General features: G+C 36.7%; 1 protein-coding gene across 1 annotated transcript in view; it reads right to left on the bottom strand.

The window, feature by feature from the left end:
* Positions 1 to 16931, bottom strand: part of LOC100928969 (multiple epidermal growth factor-like domains protein 6) — a 402703-nt gene that overhangs the window by 98611 nt on the left and 287161 nt on the right. The window contains exon 9 of the mRNA XM_031961116.1: positions 7986 to 8123. Within this exon, the coding sequence (XP_031816976.1) occupies positions 7986 to 8123 (138 nt within the window). The remainder of the gene's footprint in view (positions 1 to 7985; positions 8124 to 16931) is intronic.

The raw sequence follows: 16931 nt of genomic DNA, 5'->3' as shown, positions 1-16931 counted from the left end.
ACTTTACTCCTATGTAAGATACTTATAGGAACTATTTCATGAAGATTAGTCCTTTCTGCTTCTAGGATAGCTACTAACAGATAGTGTCCAATTTGATTCAATTTGTAAACAAACACATTTAATATGTTCTAGCCCAATGCTAGATGGATTTTATTAAAGGGATTTGTGGAATGAGTATTAGCACTTAGATAAAAGATAAAAGAAGTAGATAAAGATAAAGATAAAAGAAGTAGATAAGACCTGCCCTTGTTTGTATGTTTCTGTTGCTTAGTTAATTAATGTTATTATGTCATGCCATCTAGGGGAAGGGTAGGGAAAAGGGGGGAAATTGGAACACAAGGTTTTTCAAGGATCAATGCTGAAAATATTATGCTTGCATATGTTTTTTTTAAAACTTCAATAAAAATTATTTATTAAAAGAAAGAAACAAATGTTATTAAGTGACTCATACAATCAAGGAATTAATGAGATCACATCTGAAATCTGCTCTGGTCTTCTCAGAATCCTCTAAAATATAGTGCATAATTGATTGTCTTTATGGCATCTGAACGTGATTGTCAAGTCTTTGGAAAAGTAAATACAAATAGAAGAAGGGATTCTCCACTGGCTACCCCAGGACTCTGTGCTGTTTATTGTTTTTATCAATAACTTGGATGCCATAACATATATATCAAACTTGCAAGTGGCATTAAGTTGGGAGCAATAGCTTCTACACTTGATGACAAAGCCAGAATTGTGAAAGATCAGTAGAGACTAGAACACTGAGCTGAATCTAATTAAAAGGAACCTTAATAGGGATAAATGTGATCTTATATGGGCTAAAAAGTCACCTTCATGAGTACAATAAGAGGGAGGCATGAGTAGACAGCAAATTGTCTGGAAAAAAAGATCTGAGGATTTTCAGGGATGGCAAATTTAATTTGAGTCAACAGTGTGATGTGACAGCAAAGAAATCTAAAGATTCTTAGACTATAGTAAGAGAGGCATAGCTTCCAGTCATAAAAAGGTCACAGTTCTACTATCCTTGGTCCTGATCAGAACACATCAGGAATAGTGTTCAACTATAGACAATGTATTTTTATAAAGATATTCAAAAGCTGGAGAGGGCCAAGAAAAGGGCAACTAGGAAGATGAAGGAAATAAAATCATAACACCTTAGTTATTGGTGAAAAAAAGTGATGATTTTTTTTGTCAGCATAAGAAAAGACTTACGGGCTAGATCATAGGCATTTTAAACAATTGAGGTGCTCTCTTGAAGGAGAGATAAGTTATGTTTCTGTTTTATTTAAAGGGTAGAATTAGGATTAAGCTGGAATATGGCAAAATCTGGGTTCAAATCCTGCATCTGACACTTACAAATTGTTTGACTCTGGGCAAGTGATTTAGCTATTCTGCCTCAGGTTCCTCATCTTAAAAAGAAGAGGTTGGTCTTGAAGATTACCAAGGTCCTTTTTTGCTCCAAATCTGAATTCCTATAATCTAAATTCAAAAGGTTTAAATCAAGTAGGGAGAAACAATTTCTAACATTTAGCATTGTCCAAAATGGAAATGGATTCCCACAGTAGAAGTGGATTTTCCATCACTGGTTATTAAGTTAAAATTGGATAGCAATTTGTACAGATCCTGCAGAGGGGATTCTCTGAGAGACCATAACACTTTCTTCTTGTTCAAAGACCCAAGGATTTGAAAGGGTTTTTTGTTTGATTGCCTTTTTATTTGTTTATGGGCTATGAATAATTTCCCTCTCACTAGGTTTAGGGAAAGTAGAAATTAAAGACAAATTTGGTTATCTACTTCATTCAGTTTATCTCTCATATTACCAATGAGGAGATGGACAAGTTTCTCAAAATAATCCACAGAACTAAGATTTGAACCCATGTCCCCTAATTTAATGTCTGATCATCCCATGATCCAGCCTATACACACCTATACATGCCTTTATTCAAGGAAATCTTTGTTCATTTTAAGCTCTGGAGACCAGTGATGAAAGTGACATGGGTAATTTCCAAGAATGCCTGCAGACATTTCACTCTCTGCTCCACTAAGATTGGAGAAATATGTGTTAGTGATCAGGGTGTCTGGATCTAAGTCCTTGGCTCCCCTGAACCTTGTTGAGCTATTAGGTTGGGGGTGGACTGTCAGTGCTGAGTTTACAAAAATCTCTGAATGTTAACTAGATGAACAACCACAGATGTAAAAGGTCAGTATCGCAATTAACCTTGGAAAGGGTACCGGCATTAGAAAACACAGGAAGAGAAAGGAAAAGAAGAAAATGAAATCAATCAGTCCAGGTTACGGGTCACCATGAAATTGATTAATGTGGGTCATTTGGACACAAAATGTTCTTTCTCCTGCAAATGTCACCAGTGGGGCTACCTTGTAATATTTTAGATATTATCTATTTCCTGGCTCATATTTAATCTCAAAGAGTTGTTGGGAGACAACAACCAAAAACTTCTAATCATTTTCCCTATTTCAACTCCAAACCTATCATATCTTCTTTTATTGCCCATTTGAGCACTGAAATATTTTCTTTGTCATCTTCTTAATCACATCAATCATCATACATTTGTGATGTAGGTTTATCCCTTCTCTGGTTCCTTCATCAAATTAGAAAATAATGCACTTGATCTGACCTTCATTGATCCAATTCTTACTCATCACAAGACAGAAATTTGTCAACCTGTCTGAAACATCATTATTATCTTCCTCTGAAATCTTCCAGCCTCCTAAATTTGAAATCTCAGTAGAATCTTCCCTTTACCTCATGCGTATAGTCAATCAATTGCTAAATCTTGCCACTTGTCTCTTCACCAAATCTGTTTCAAGTTCCCTTTCTTTCCACACTCACATCTACTACGTTACTTTAGACCTTCATCACTTCTCGTCTGAACTATTTCAATGAGATCTTAAATGGTTTCCCTGCCTCTGTTCTCTTTGCCTCCGACCAATCCTCCACACTGTTATCCAAGTGATTTTTGTTATGCTCAGATCTGGTCATATCACTCCTTACTTGATAGATTATAGCAGTTCCCTCCCACCTCCATGATTTTATATAACTTCCCTTTCAACTTGCATAGGCCTTTACACTTTGTTCCAATCTATCTTTCTAAACTCATTGTAGACTTTTTTTTTACTCTTTTACTACTTTTAACACTCTCCATACTCTGCCAAATGGGCAATGTGATGTTTCTCATACATCAGTTTCCATCTCCTATCTGGGTCCATGTTTCACACTTGAGATACATTCCCTTCTCACCTCTAACTCTGCTTTCACGAAGCAGCATAAGTAAACCTTTTACATGATTCCCAAATCAACCCAACAACTAGTGAATTCCTTCCCTGAATACTCTGAATTTATTTTATAATTATGCTCTATTTACCCATATATGTCCCTGTCTCTAAAGATAAAATGAGCTCTATAAACCTCTGATTGTTACCTTTTTGGACATTGTATTCACACAGTATCTATCCCAGTTCCTGGAAGACTGAAAGATAGAGAGCATTTTTAAAGCATTTGCTATATTGCAGGCACTATTCAAAAAATATAGTAAGTGCTTAATAAGTCTGGATTGAATGATTTTGATTTTATATTTCCTATATTTTCCAATTTAGTCTTTTCTCCTTCCCATCTATAAAATTTACTTTGTAAGAATACAAGAGGAAAAATCCATTAAAACTAAACAATGCACAAATCAAATACAAAGTTCATACTCCTCTATCATAGCATATAAGGGAGGGGAAGCACATGACTATCTCCTTTGAGTCCAAACTTGTTCATTACAATTACCCAGCATTCAATTCAGAATGTATTTTAATTGTCCTTGGTTTCCACAACTTCTGTTTTATTCCAATCATTGGGGCATAGTTGGACAGAGAGCTGTAGGATCTTAGAATCAGGAAAACTTGAGTTCAAATCCTGACACAGATATCTATGAGATGTGCAACACTGGACATGTCACTTAAATGCTAGCTGCCTCAGTTTTCTCCATTGCAAAATGGGGGTAGTAATGATAACACCTAGATCACATAATTATTCCAAGTATCAAATTAGAAAATACTTGTAAAGAGCTTTGATAAAGTTAAAATGTTGTATTCATATTAGTTATTATCATGTTTCCCCATTTATGTTTACTTTACCTTTACCTCTTCATAGGACCCATCTCTGTATTCATCATATTTTATTATAATAAACATCAATATTCCATATATTATTTACCATTTCTTTTGGCAATCCTTAATTGATAGGAGTCTACTTTTCTGTGTCTTTGCTTCTACAAAAGGGTTTATTATTAAATATTTTGGTTCACATAGAGGCTTTCTTTTTCCTTTTATTATTATTATTATTATTTTCACCATGGACTTCTTTAGTTTATTTGCATAGTGGTGAGACCTCTGGGTTAAAAGCTATGGATTTTCTTAGCATAGTTCCAAATTAATAGGCAAAGTTTCAATGTATCACAAATGCCTTAGAAAGCACAAATTCATGTATCCTTTTGGCAATCTGGTGAGGCCTCTGGACTCCTTTTCAGGAGCAAAAATATATTTATATAAATATTTAAATATATATGTGTGTGTATAAAATTATATATATATATATATATATATATATATATATATATATGTTTAAAAGCCAATCAATACTTATCAAAACATATTTTAAAACTTCATCAACTTCAAATTAAGACCTCTGTAATCTAAAGGGCCATTAATGTATTCTGTTTGTCAAACATTAGTGAAAACTTCCAATTTACATTACCATTGGCTCTGCCGCTTCCTCCCTTTATAGCTGTATTCAATTGGTTCTGAATGACCGTATTTGGCATGGCAATTGGCTAAGATTGCCATGGACATTTGCAGATCTGCTGACTTATTTTCAAACCTACTTATGTATTGTTTGCCATGTATGATTACCTACAGACACACACTTTAAAAGCATTTAATACTGAAAGAGGCTAAAAGGAAAATTCTTAATTTTACTTTATGCATGAGTATTTGCAGAAAACATCTGTGGCCTTAACCTATTTTCAGACAAATAAGCAAAGTGTGTACTCTTCAAACTAATCATTGCATTTACTTTAATGAATGTTTGGGCTTTGGATATAGATGGTATTTATTCTTGGAAAATGAAATAAACTTGAGTAATAAACAATATGACTTTGTTGTGTTGACTGTTGAAATCTCATAAATATGCAATTTCTGTATTTTGACCCTGGCAGATGCTATTTTTCCTAGCAGCAAACAAGAGCTTTACTGAACTATACTTTCCAAAGTACAGAGAGACTCCAAGCCAAGTTGTAGGTTTTAAAGAATAAGCGTAGTCGAGGTTAAGTTTAATGTAGCTAATAATAAAGAGAGAACAAAATAGAAAGGGGAATTTACATATTTTATTATAATAATAGCTGTAAATTATACATTTCTAAATACATGGTAGTTAGGGTGCTTTAACGTGAGAGTTAGATATATCTGAATTTAAATTCTGGTTCTTCTATATACTACTGGAGGGAATGTGGGCAAGTCATTTAAACCATGTGTTTCAAGACAACTCATTATGTTTCAGTACTGTCAGTCAGTCAATCAATTAACACGCATTTATTAGGCATTAATTACATAACAAACACTATTGTAGGCCCTAGGAATAGTTCCTGTTCTCATTTTGTGGAGAGGCACAGATATTTACATATATAAGTATGTACAATGTAAAGGCAAAGACCTTAGAAATATAGGTGAGTTTTAGTGCTAGAAATTCATGATTTCACTCAACTTCAAGTCATTCTCTCAGGTAGGCAAGGCAGGTAGAGGATCATAGGATGATTGATATAAAGCTGAAAGGGACAGTAGAGACTACTACATACAACCTCCCTATTTACAGGTAAGGAAAATGAGGTCAAGAGAAGATATTTTACTTGTTCAAAGTTGTATAGTAAGTATCTGAGGCAGAATTCACAAGTAAGTCTTCCTTATTCCAGATTCTACCTGCTGCACAATCTAGCTGATTCACTGTTCCCATTTTATCCATAGAGAAACTGAGATTCACGTATGTTAGGCATATTTCCCAAAGTCTCATAGACAGTGAATGACAGAGATGGTGCTTGGACATGATAATTCTGATTATGAATCAAGTGTTCTTCTGCCTATACTGTGATCAGCTCCTGATATATTGATGGATTTTGCAATGTGATGGGTAAAGCTTTAAAACATTGTATGATTTATATGTAAAGGAAGCCATAAAAGCAATCAGCTTTGAGGGAGAACCCCACCTCCCCAACAAACACTACAATACCACCTACATTATAGGATTATTATGCAGCATCACTTTTGATATCAGAAAATTTCTGAAATCATTGAAAAGGCAAAACTCCCTCATATAAAATAAACATTTCATCCAATTGCTAAAAGCACAAATCTTCCACTTCAGAGAAGTGGTTCTCCACTGTAATTTAGTTGTTTCCAAATTTACTAAATAGTATTCATGATATTTAAGAAAAAACATTCAAAATAAATTTTCTTTCCACTTCAATTAATATTATGTATAGAAATGTCACAGAGTGCTTTTGAATTTTGTGTGGAGGTAGTAGTAAGGATTGGGGGCAGCTGGGTGGCACTGTTGATAGAGTGCCATGTCTAGAGTCAAAAAGACTCATCTTTTTGAGTTCAAATCTAGCATCAGACAGTTACTAGTCGTGTGACTCTGGGCAAGTCTCTTCATCCTGTTTTCTTCAGTTTCCTCATCTTTAATGAGCTGGAGAAAGAAAGGGCAAACCACATTGGTGTCTTAACCCAGAAAACCCTACATGAGGTCACAAAGAGTCGGACATAACTGAAGTGACTGAACAATAGTTCAGTAGTCATGGCAGGTGGGAATAGAAGGAAGGGCAACATAGTACTAAGTTAACAGAATGAAATCTGACGATACTGTGAGTAAGGATTGTTTCTAGAAATATGGGCATTCTTTCTGGGGCTGAGAGTAATCTGGTGCATCATCTTCATCGTTTCCCACATACAGGAGAAATCTGTTCCTCTCCACAGCATTGGATTGCATATTTCATTCCTGAACCATGTTTATGGTAGGATTTCCTTCCCTCGTGTCAGCTGTCCTTGAATTGTCTCAAATTACATAATTTCTGATTAAGACTTGAGGAACGTTCCTTTTGCAAGCAACACTCACATACAGAGAAAAAGAAGAGTTGAGGAGAGTACTTCTATAACTGTCCTTTTGGAACACAGCTGTCCTTCAGAGCAAAGCTGAAAATCAGCAGCAGGCATTAACAAGCTGAGGAGCCAAGCTTAGTTGAGACCCTATTATCTGATGGAGTTATTGCATATAGGAGAGGTGGAAGGAACTGTAGAGATTATTTATAACAGCCCAAACATTTTACCATTAAGGAGATTGAGGCTCCAAAAGCTAATATCAATTGCTCAAGGTCACTGAAGTAGTTAACAATGAAACTAAGACTGGAACCCAGTTCTCCCAATTTATTTGGTATTTGATTCCCACATGACTTTATTTTATTCAAACTTTTGGAACTTTTTGATTCTACTTGACTAGGATAATGTGTGTATTCATCTACCTTATTTTTAAAAATCCCTTCAGGGACAGCTAGGTGGCACAGTGAGTAGAGCACCAGCCCTTAAGTCAGGAGAACCTGAATTCAAATCTGATCTCAGACACTTTACACTTCCTAGCTGTGTGACTCTGGGCAAGTCACTCAACCCAATTGCCTCAGCCAAAAAAAAAAAAAAAAAAATCCTTTCATATAAAAAATTTGGCCATTTAATCAATTAATTAATTGGTTAATTAAGCTGATTACCCTCCTTCTGGCCAAGTTGACTTTCAATCAGTAGCCAAAGATTTTTAATTCAATCTACTCACCTTTGCAGCTAGAATAATACAAGGTATAGTAAAGTCGTCTGCAGTAAGTGATGGAAAGGATAAATGAATTCAGGGTAACTTCAAAATGAAGATGATGTTTGTCATAGATTACCTTTGCATGTTTTTCCATCCACATCAAGATGGTGTCCATGGTTACAAGAACAACGGGGCCCACCAGTTGAGTGCTCACAGTGATGAGAGCAGCCCCCATTGTTCTGCTCACAGCTATTGACAATTTCCATTTCAATCCCTTACAGGAAACAAAGAAAAGAGTGTTATTAGCATAACAAGAGAGTAACCTGAGTAGATCCAGCAACATACTGGGTGCCCATTCCCTGCTGGGTGAAAATTTTGGTGGGGAAAAAGCACCATGACAGTACCCAGAAAAGTAAAAACACAAGACCTCTTTAGCATTGAGGTCATCTTCAATGGGAAGATCAGAAATACTGGAAGCTCTTCAAACTCATCCATGTGAACCGAGGGCTACAGAAAATTTCATAATCTTAAGGAAATAAACAAATGAAGCAGTTATTATATCATTACCTCTATCAGATGGAGTAGGATCAAAATTACTAACATTTAAATGTTTTGAAACCCTCAATTCTAGCTTTTATTATTATTATCATCATAATGATGATGATAATTATTGTAATTAATTTTGCAGTTGGCTCTGTATGACCTTAAAAAGTTTTTGCATTTGGACAAAGTTGATAAGACAGCCTGTTTTCCCATTTGCATAATGAGACATATTTCTCTGTGACTTCAAAGATTTACATTTCAATGGTATGGGTATTCCTTATACCAGTGCAATCTATCACTCCTTTTACTTCATGGATAACATTTGAATCACAGAATATCAGAATTGAAAAAGACCTAAGTGTCCAACATTTATCCAAACAGGAATCTGTTCAATAACACAACCACTGATTGAGTGGTCATGTACACTTTGCTGAAATACCTCCACTGAATGGAGAACCTGCCATTTCCAGAGACAGCCCAGCCCAAAAAGGAAACTGTTGAAAAAGGTTTGGATATGAAATTTATCTTTACATTAAGATGTGATTTTGCTATATTCTACTGTTTTTAGCTCTTCGTGAAACACCAAGTCTAACTCCTCTTACCCAAAAGCACTATCTTTCAAACATTTATTCAGTTATCATGTCCTCATTACCTTAACCCCATCCCAAGTCTTTCTTCTACATACTAAACAGTCCCATTTCCTCACTCTTCCTCAGATGCCATGAATTCAAAGCTCTTATTGAGCTTTGTTACATTACATAATGAGTAGAGAGAGGGCTAGAACATGGAGGCACAAGGACTTAAGACTGAATATCTTCACTCATTTTTTGTGTGATGCTGAATGAGTCATTGAATCTCTGTCTCAGTTTCCTCATTTGTAAAATGGGAATAATAATAGGACTTAATTTCCCAAAATTGATGTGAAGATAAAATGAGAAATTTGTAAAGTGCTATGTAAATTTTCCTTCCTTGCTTATTTTCTTCCTTCATTCCTTCTATCTTTACTCCTTCCCTTTTCCTTCCTTCGTTCATTCCTTTATTTCTTCTTTCTATCCTTATCCCTTTTTCTCCTTCCTTCCTTCTTTCCTTCCTTCCTTCCTTCCTTCCTTCCTTCCTTCCTTCCTTCCTTCCTTCCTTCCTTCCTTCTTTCTTCCCTTCCTTCTTCCCTTCTTCTTGCTTCTTTCTTCCCCTCTCTCTTTTCCTCCTTCCTTCTTCCTTGCATCTTTCTTTCTTTCATTTCTTATTCTTTCTTCCTTTCTTTCTCTTCTTTCTTTCTTTTCCATCTTTCCCTCCTCCTCCTCCTTTTCCTCCTCCTCTTCTTGCTCCTCTTCCTCCTCTTCTTTCTCCTTTTCTTCCTCCTTTTTCTTCTTCATTATTTAGAACTTGATTACACTTTCATTTATATTTTCCAACTTATAAATGTTCTCCCTAAAATGTAGTTCCCCAGAACTGAACGATATCCTTTTGGTTCAGGGTGACAAGGTCAGATACCAGAAGTACAATCACCAACTCATACTCACAAGTTATGCCTTGAAACTTCCTGCAGCCAAACAATTCAGTAACTTGCTTTCAACTAGGAGATGAGTCTCTCAGAATTTACCAAGGCACTTTTTAGGATGTCAACATATTGATCATCTTAGATCTTAGGGTTCAAAGGATCTTAGAAAAATGATGTAGCTAGTTCACTCTCCCCACCCACCCCCAACATATATTACAGATGAACAAATTGAAGTCCAGAAAGTTGTCTGATATCAAACAAAAAGCAAATGGCAAAGATGTAATTTAAATTGAGGTATTTTTTAATCTAAATCAGGTCTTCTTTCTAGAAATCTGTCCCCACTCTCTTGGGTAAATAATCCATTAAGTGACAAGGTTATCAGTTTTGTGATTAAAAATAAAGAATGCAGAGATATTAAACTTCTCATCCTGCAGGCATTCTTTGCTTTCAGTTTGTGGAACTTTCTCCAAACTGTTTTTGATTAAATTCATATTGTTCTCAGCCCTTTTATTCTATGACTTCTAAGCCAACTAGAGTGGATAAGTATGTGTGTGTGTGTGTGTTGCATGCACATGTATGTGTATTGGGAGAAAAAAAAGGACAAAAATGTTGAGAAGATACAGAATACATGAAAAAATGGCATTTATGAGAGGAGAAAGGGAGAGACAAAGAGGAAGGAAAGAAGAGAGAGAGAGAGAGAGAGAGAGAGACCCAGAGACAGAGAGAAATAGAGACAGAGAAAGAGAGACAAAGAGAGGAGACAGACATAAGCAGAAAGACAGGAAAACAGAGAAAGGCAGAGACAGAGAGACAGAGACACACAAACAGAGACAGAGACATATATAGACAGATGGAGAGAAACAGAGAGACTGAGACAGAGACAGAGACACAGACATAGACAGATACAGAGAGATGGAGAGAAAAATATGGAGAGAGACAGAGAAAGACTCAGAGAAAGATGAAATAGGAAATATAAAAAAGAGAAGAATAAGAAAAAGGATGAGAGATAGAACAGATTAGAAACATACAATATATGAGAGAGTCTGAGAAAAAAGATGAAAGGAAGGAAATGGAAAGGGAGATAAGAGTTTGAGAGAGACAAAGTGTATGAGAAATATGAAATACAGGAGAGGGTGGGAGGTTAGGAAGGAGAAAAGGGAGAGGGAGAGGGAAGAACAAGGAAGAGAAAGAAGAGATAAGACTGATAGAAAAATTGTGTGTGTGACTACCTACAGAGGCTATGACTTGACCAACAGTCTAACCCAATCTATGGCAGAATGTTATGCTTTATAATAGGATTTTACTGTACTCGATAAATTCTTAACTTAGCTTTTGAGACTCAGGGTGGAAAAGTCTATCAGTCTGAAAACATTTATCCTAGAAACCTGCAGCACGCTCATGATGCAGCAGATGCCAGTGGGCCTCAGAGAAGTGCCAGGGTGATACCGGCACTTTCAATTTTTATGTCAGCTTTTTAATTTGCCTAAATCTCCAAACACAAAGTCTGGGAAATAAGCCGAAGTTCTGAGTCTCCAAGAACAAAAGCAAACCATTTTCTTTGTTGAGTTTTAAACTTACATGGAATAATTAAAATATGGTTTCTCATATTTTAAATAACTATCTGATGTTTAAAATTGTCATCTATCTTTTTGTACAGCAAAATAACAGTTTGGTCATGTATACTTATTGTGTATCTAATTTATATTTTAATATATTTAACATCTACTGGTCATCCTGCCATCTGGGGGAAGGAGTGGGGGATAAGAGGTGAAAAACTGGAACAAGAGGTTTGGCAATTGTTAATGCTGTAAAGTTACCCATACATATAACCTGTAAATAAAAGGCTATTAAATAAAAAAAAAATTGTCATCTAGTGGAAAGAAGAGAGAGGAATAAAGAAATATAGGTTGGATGGGACCTTAACACTATTGATTGGTGTGTAACCTGGGGCTATGTCACTTGACTTAATCTTACTGTGATTGGATTTTCCCTTCTGTAAACCATGGCAGTAGAGAGGATTCAGTGGGAAGGTATTTCAAGGTCCTCTGAGAAAAATTATGTAAATAGAAGAAATTGTTCTCTGAGGAAAGAAATAAAACAGCGTGTTTGTGTGCAGAATAAGGAAAAAAAGTCATCATCCGGTGTTCTTTTTTTATGAATGAAGGATCATTCATTGTTAAATACCTCCATGAACTGGAAAAAAATATTCACTTATTGCACGGGATCCATAACAACATAAAATATTAATGTTTCACTGAGAACAAATTATGTATCACTTTCTGAAAACATCCAGGTCTGGGGGAGGGACTATAGAGAAGACTAAGTCAATTATTCACATAAGAAAAAGAATTATAAAAATACATTACCCATAAAATGCATTCAACTCTAGGGGAAAGTGCTTTCCCAAGTAAATTCCATAGAAATCCTGCACCTAGTAACTCATTAGCAATAACTGCCTCCTTCTTCATAATAATAGGTCATGCTTTACTCTCTGAGAGTGTACCAGTCAGACTGCAAGAGACTTTATTTCTCATATTTGTGAAATGCACCCATCCCCTAAGCCTCTGGCTATATGAAAAAAAAAAAAAAAAACCAAACATTAATAAGTAAGAAAAATCAGCTCACATTCTCCCAATGCCTGAGAGGATTCCCCGGGGGCATTCAGAGAAAGATGAACTTCAGAAGAAGTGGAATCCTAATTAGCTCTTAATTCTCCTCTCCTATCTAATTTATCTAGGCCTACTCTGTAAGAGACTAATGTCATCACATAGCAAAACTGGGCTAGTTTTGAGTCAGGTCCATATTGCCAGGGCTCAAAGCTACACTGACAAATCACCCCTTAATAAAGCAGCTAGAGTTCTATTGTAGAAGGGAGATTTATTCCGCTAGGTGTTGCTGTAGATGGCTCCAGAGATTTCTCCCAAAGCTGTGATTTGGGGGATGCAGAATTTTAACATTATTCAAGGAGGAATAAGAATGTGGAGCTCTGACTTGGGGTGCGCACACACACACACACACACACATACACACACACACACCCCAGCATGCAAATAAGATAAACAGAAGATATTTACAAGTGGTTATTTACTCAATGTTTCAAAACGTTAAATGGTGATTTCAATTTGGTTTGTCCTTCTTCATATGATAAATCAGCAGGCAATTGTTAGGTGCCTACGAAGGTATTGTGCTAGTCTCTGAAGGTATACATATAAAAATAAAACTGTTTTTCCCCTCAAGTTTACATTCTACAGGGAAAGGGTGGATAGTGGGAAGTATGATATTTTTGGAATGGAGACATGGAATCTAGCTCAATATGACCAAAACACAGACCTCTTCCTCTTTCCCTCAATCTTTCTTCTGCTAATTTCCCTTATCATCATCAAGGATATCATCATCCTAGTCACTCACATTTGCAATCTAAGTGTCATCTGCTTCTCTCTCGCTCTTGTTTGCATGTGTGTCTGTCTCCCTTTTTCTCTGTCTCTAGCTCTGTCTCTTTGTGTCTCTCTTTCTCTGTCCCTCTCTGTCTCGCTCTATCTCTGTCTCTGTCTCTCTCTCTGTGCCTCTATCTGTCTCTTCTTTCTGTCTCTCTGTCTCATTGTCCCTATCTCTGTCTCTCCTTGCTCTTTCACTCTGTCCCTTTTCTCTTTCTCTCTCTCCCTTTTCTCTTTCTCTCTCTCTCTCTCCCTTCCTCCCCTTTCTGTGCTTCTGTCTCTTCCTTTCTGTCTCTTTGTCTCATTGTCTCTGTCTCTTTTTGTCTGTCTCTCCTTGCTCTTTCACTCTCCTCTCTTTTATCTCTCTCTCTCTCTCTCTCTCTCTCTCTCTCTCTCTCTCTCTCTCTCTCTCTCTCTCTCTCTCTTTCTCTCTCTCTCTGTGTCTCTTTTCTCACCTTTTCTCTTTCTCTTTTCTCTTTTGTTTGCACTTTCTATCTGAAACACCACACACACACACACACACACACACACACACACCCCTTCTCTCCTCTATATATTCCCAAATCTTACCATTTCTACTTCCATAACATCTCTATATTCCCTCTTCTCTCCTTCTGGGCCTGCCACCACCCTGGGGGAGACCCTCATCATCTCACTTGTGGGTTACTGCAGTAACCTGCTTCCGAGTCTCCTGCCTCAAGCCTCTTCCCATGCTGGTCAATTCTCACTCCGCTGTCAAGTTATCTTCCCCAAGCACAAGTCTAACCATGTCAACATGTCATCCCTCTTTTCAATCAGCTCCAGTGGCTCCCTATTTTCTAGTGCCCAGTACCTATTGATTATTTCCACTTATTCTGCATACATCTTATTTGCATCGGGCTGTGTACTCCTTGAGAGTAGAGGGTATCTTTTCCCTTTCTTTGTATTCCAAGCATTTAGTGGAATGCATGGCACATAGTAGGTACATAATGATGCTAGATGCCTGATTTGGGTTAAAATGAATTCTCCCTCTGAAATTCCCTATGTGGCCTATGTGCACATTATATAGTGTGGAGTGGGTTGGAGTTGGGGAATAAGAAGGCAATTAGCAACTTGATTAGGGATCAAGTAAAAGTTTCATCAAGAAGGTAAAATGAGCTGACTTTTAAAGAGAGAGAAGAATTATAAAAACTAGAGGTAAGGAGGAGGCACATCCCATTCATGTCGAAAAGAAAGAGAGAAGATGGTATATCTTAAGTGAAGAAAAGCAAGATGGGAAATTCAGCACAGAATGTGGGAAGAGGGGAAATGTATAATAAAGGTGAGCAGTTAACTTGTAGCTGGCTGTGAAAAGCTTTAAAAACCAGAGGAGTTTGTATTTGATCTTAGAGAGAGAAAATCTTGGGAATTTATCGAGTAGGGAAGTGATGAGGCCAGGCATATGATTAAAGGAAATCCCATTGGCAGCTGTGTGGAGAATGGATTGGAATAAAGAGAGACTGGAGGTAACATCTATAAAATGAGTTGGAGAAGGAAATGGCAAACCACTCCAGTATCTCTGCCAAGAAAATCTCAGATGGGGTCACAGTCAGACACAATGCTTAATTTTGCAAAATATTTTGTATACATTTGTCTGTGAGCATCCTAATGAAGGACATGCTCGGTCTACTTCTTCATAATTTGAGGAAATTCTAATTAGAAACTTCTGATTAATTATTACACTCCAAGTGTTTGTAAACTAGAACCATCAACAATTAGGTAGGAAAGGATCTGAAATCTCCATGAGATGATGACCTCTTGAAGGAGCTAAGGAATCTTGCCTTAAAGGAGACTTGGCATGGTATGGAGTGAGATGAAAAGGTGGCTCATGCGTGTTACTTTCTGGTGTTTGGAGGATCAGGAGGTAGAAAGGGACTTAGACATCACTGACAAGACCACGGGGGCCAAATCCAGGACATTGCAATAGGTGAATGCCCAAAGAGGCTGTTGTAGACCTGTAGAACCTTTCAGATTCCATATAAATTGTAGAGGATCTAGACTCATAGGGCTTGGATTAAGAGCCGACTTTGGATACATACCATCTATATGATAGCAAATAACTGAATGATGATATAGGGAATAGCAAATTGGCCTTGAAGTCAAGAAGGTGCTCAGAAACAAACTGTGTGACTGGATATATTAGTTGACTTCCTAGCGTCAGCCAACAACTCTCCAAGACCATCATAACAAGGTGCTAAGTTCCTTAGAGTGATGGGATCCAGTCCCTATCCCTATAGTCAACAGAATAAAACACTAGTTATTTTAAGTTCCAAATCAATCAAAACTCTGTTTTATTTATTTTTTAAGTTAAAAATTAACTTTTTTTCAAATGGAAAGCAGAGGAGAAGGTAAGTTAAGTCTGAATACCAATACAGAGCAAAAGAAAGAAAACCCGAACACACAATTTACTCTGTGTATGGCAGGAACATAAGATTTGGAGTTGGGGGATCTGGATTAATGCCTAATATTCACATGACTTTAGTCTATTAATTGCTCTCTCGGAGGCTTAGCTTCCTTGTGAAGGGATTGGTCTAAATGGCTTCTTAAAGTCTCTTCTCCTTCTAAATTTGACATATGGATCCATTTACATGTTCTAAGCTCCCATCAAGCTAAAGAAAATTTACAGCAGTTTAATGGGGGTAATGAATTATTAAAGTGCAGCGGGAAAAGGCATCTGTCCCAAGTTCTCCTTTTTACTCATTTGAGCCCTGTAAATGACAAAGAACTCTGGCTGCCTATAGAGTCATTGGTCCAAAACTTGGATGGTAGGCTTCCTAACACTAATAAAAGGAGGCATGAGAGACACAGAAATATAAGATACTCCCTGCCCTAAGGACCTTACAGTTTGATCAGGTATCACGATTATGACATAGAGTTTTGAGAAGCAGCATACTGTCATGTTTAGAAAGGGGACCTTGGAACAAGGAAGATCCATCTTCCAACACTACCTTTCACATAAACTGACCATGTGACCCAAGATAGATTCCCCCAATCTCCCAACTGTAAAAGAAACTAACAGCTTCCTTCACCAATGAAATCCCAGGAGAGAAGAAAAAAATCGTACAATAAGTCCTACAAAGTCTTTTTATCACAACAGGGTAAAATAGGTAACTCAAGAGTTATTATCTTCATTTTCCTAATAAAGAAACTGAAGATGAGAGAGTTTTTGAGTTTTTCCAGAGTCACATAACTTAATGAAGATGGTTTCATATATGTTAGTTTCAAGTTGCCAATGGATCATCCATGTGAACAAAGATAAAGGAGGCAGTTGGGTCTGGAGTTCAAGGTAAATAGAAAGTTGGAGAAATAAGTTTAGTCAACATATAAGCAAGAGTGCAAGTGGATGAGATTACCCATAAAGGGGTAAAGAAGAAAACTTTGGTGGGCATCTACATCAGTGGTGAAGAAGATAGAAAGATAGATAGATTTTTTTTCCTGGAAAAAAAAATAAAACAGATGGATTTCCTGATCCAACTCCTTCTCATTCCTGATCCAATATGATCTTGAGGTATTAATAGATAGTCTTTGCCAATCATTGCCTTATAAAAATGGTTCCTCCATTACTGACAGTTCTCCTTTCTTGAGCTCC

Source organism: Sarcophilus harrisii, chromosome 3 (genome assembly GCF_902635505.1).
Source record: "Sarcophilus harrisii chromosome 3, mSarHar1.11, whole genome shotgun sequence".
NCBI classification, from domain to species: Eukaryota; Metazoa; Chordata; class Mammalia; order Dasyuromorphia; family Dasyuridae; genus Sarcophilus; species Sarcophilus harrisii.
The sequence above is the reverse complement of the archived record's forward strand: the minus strand, read 5'-3'. Positions and strand labels throughout refer to the sequence as shown.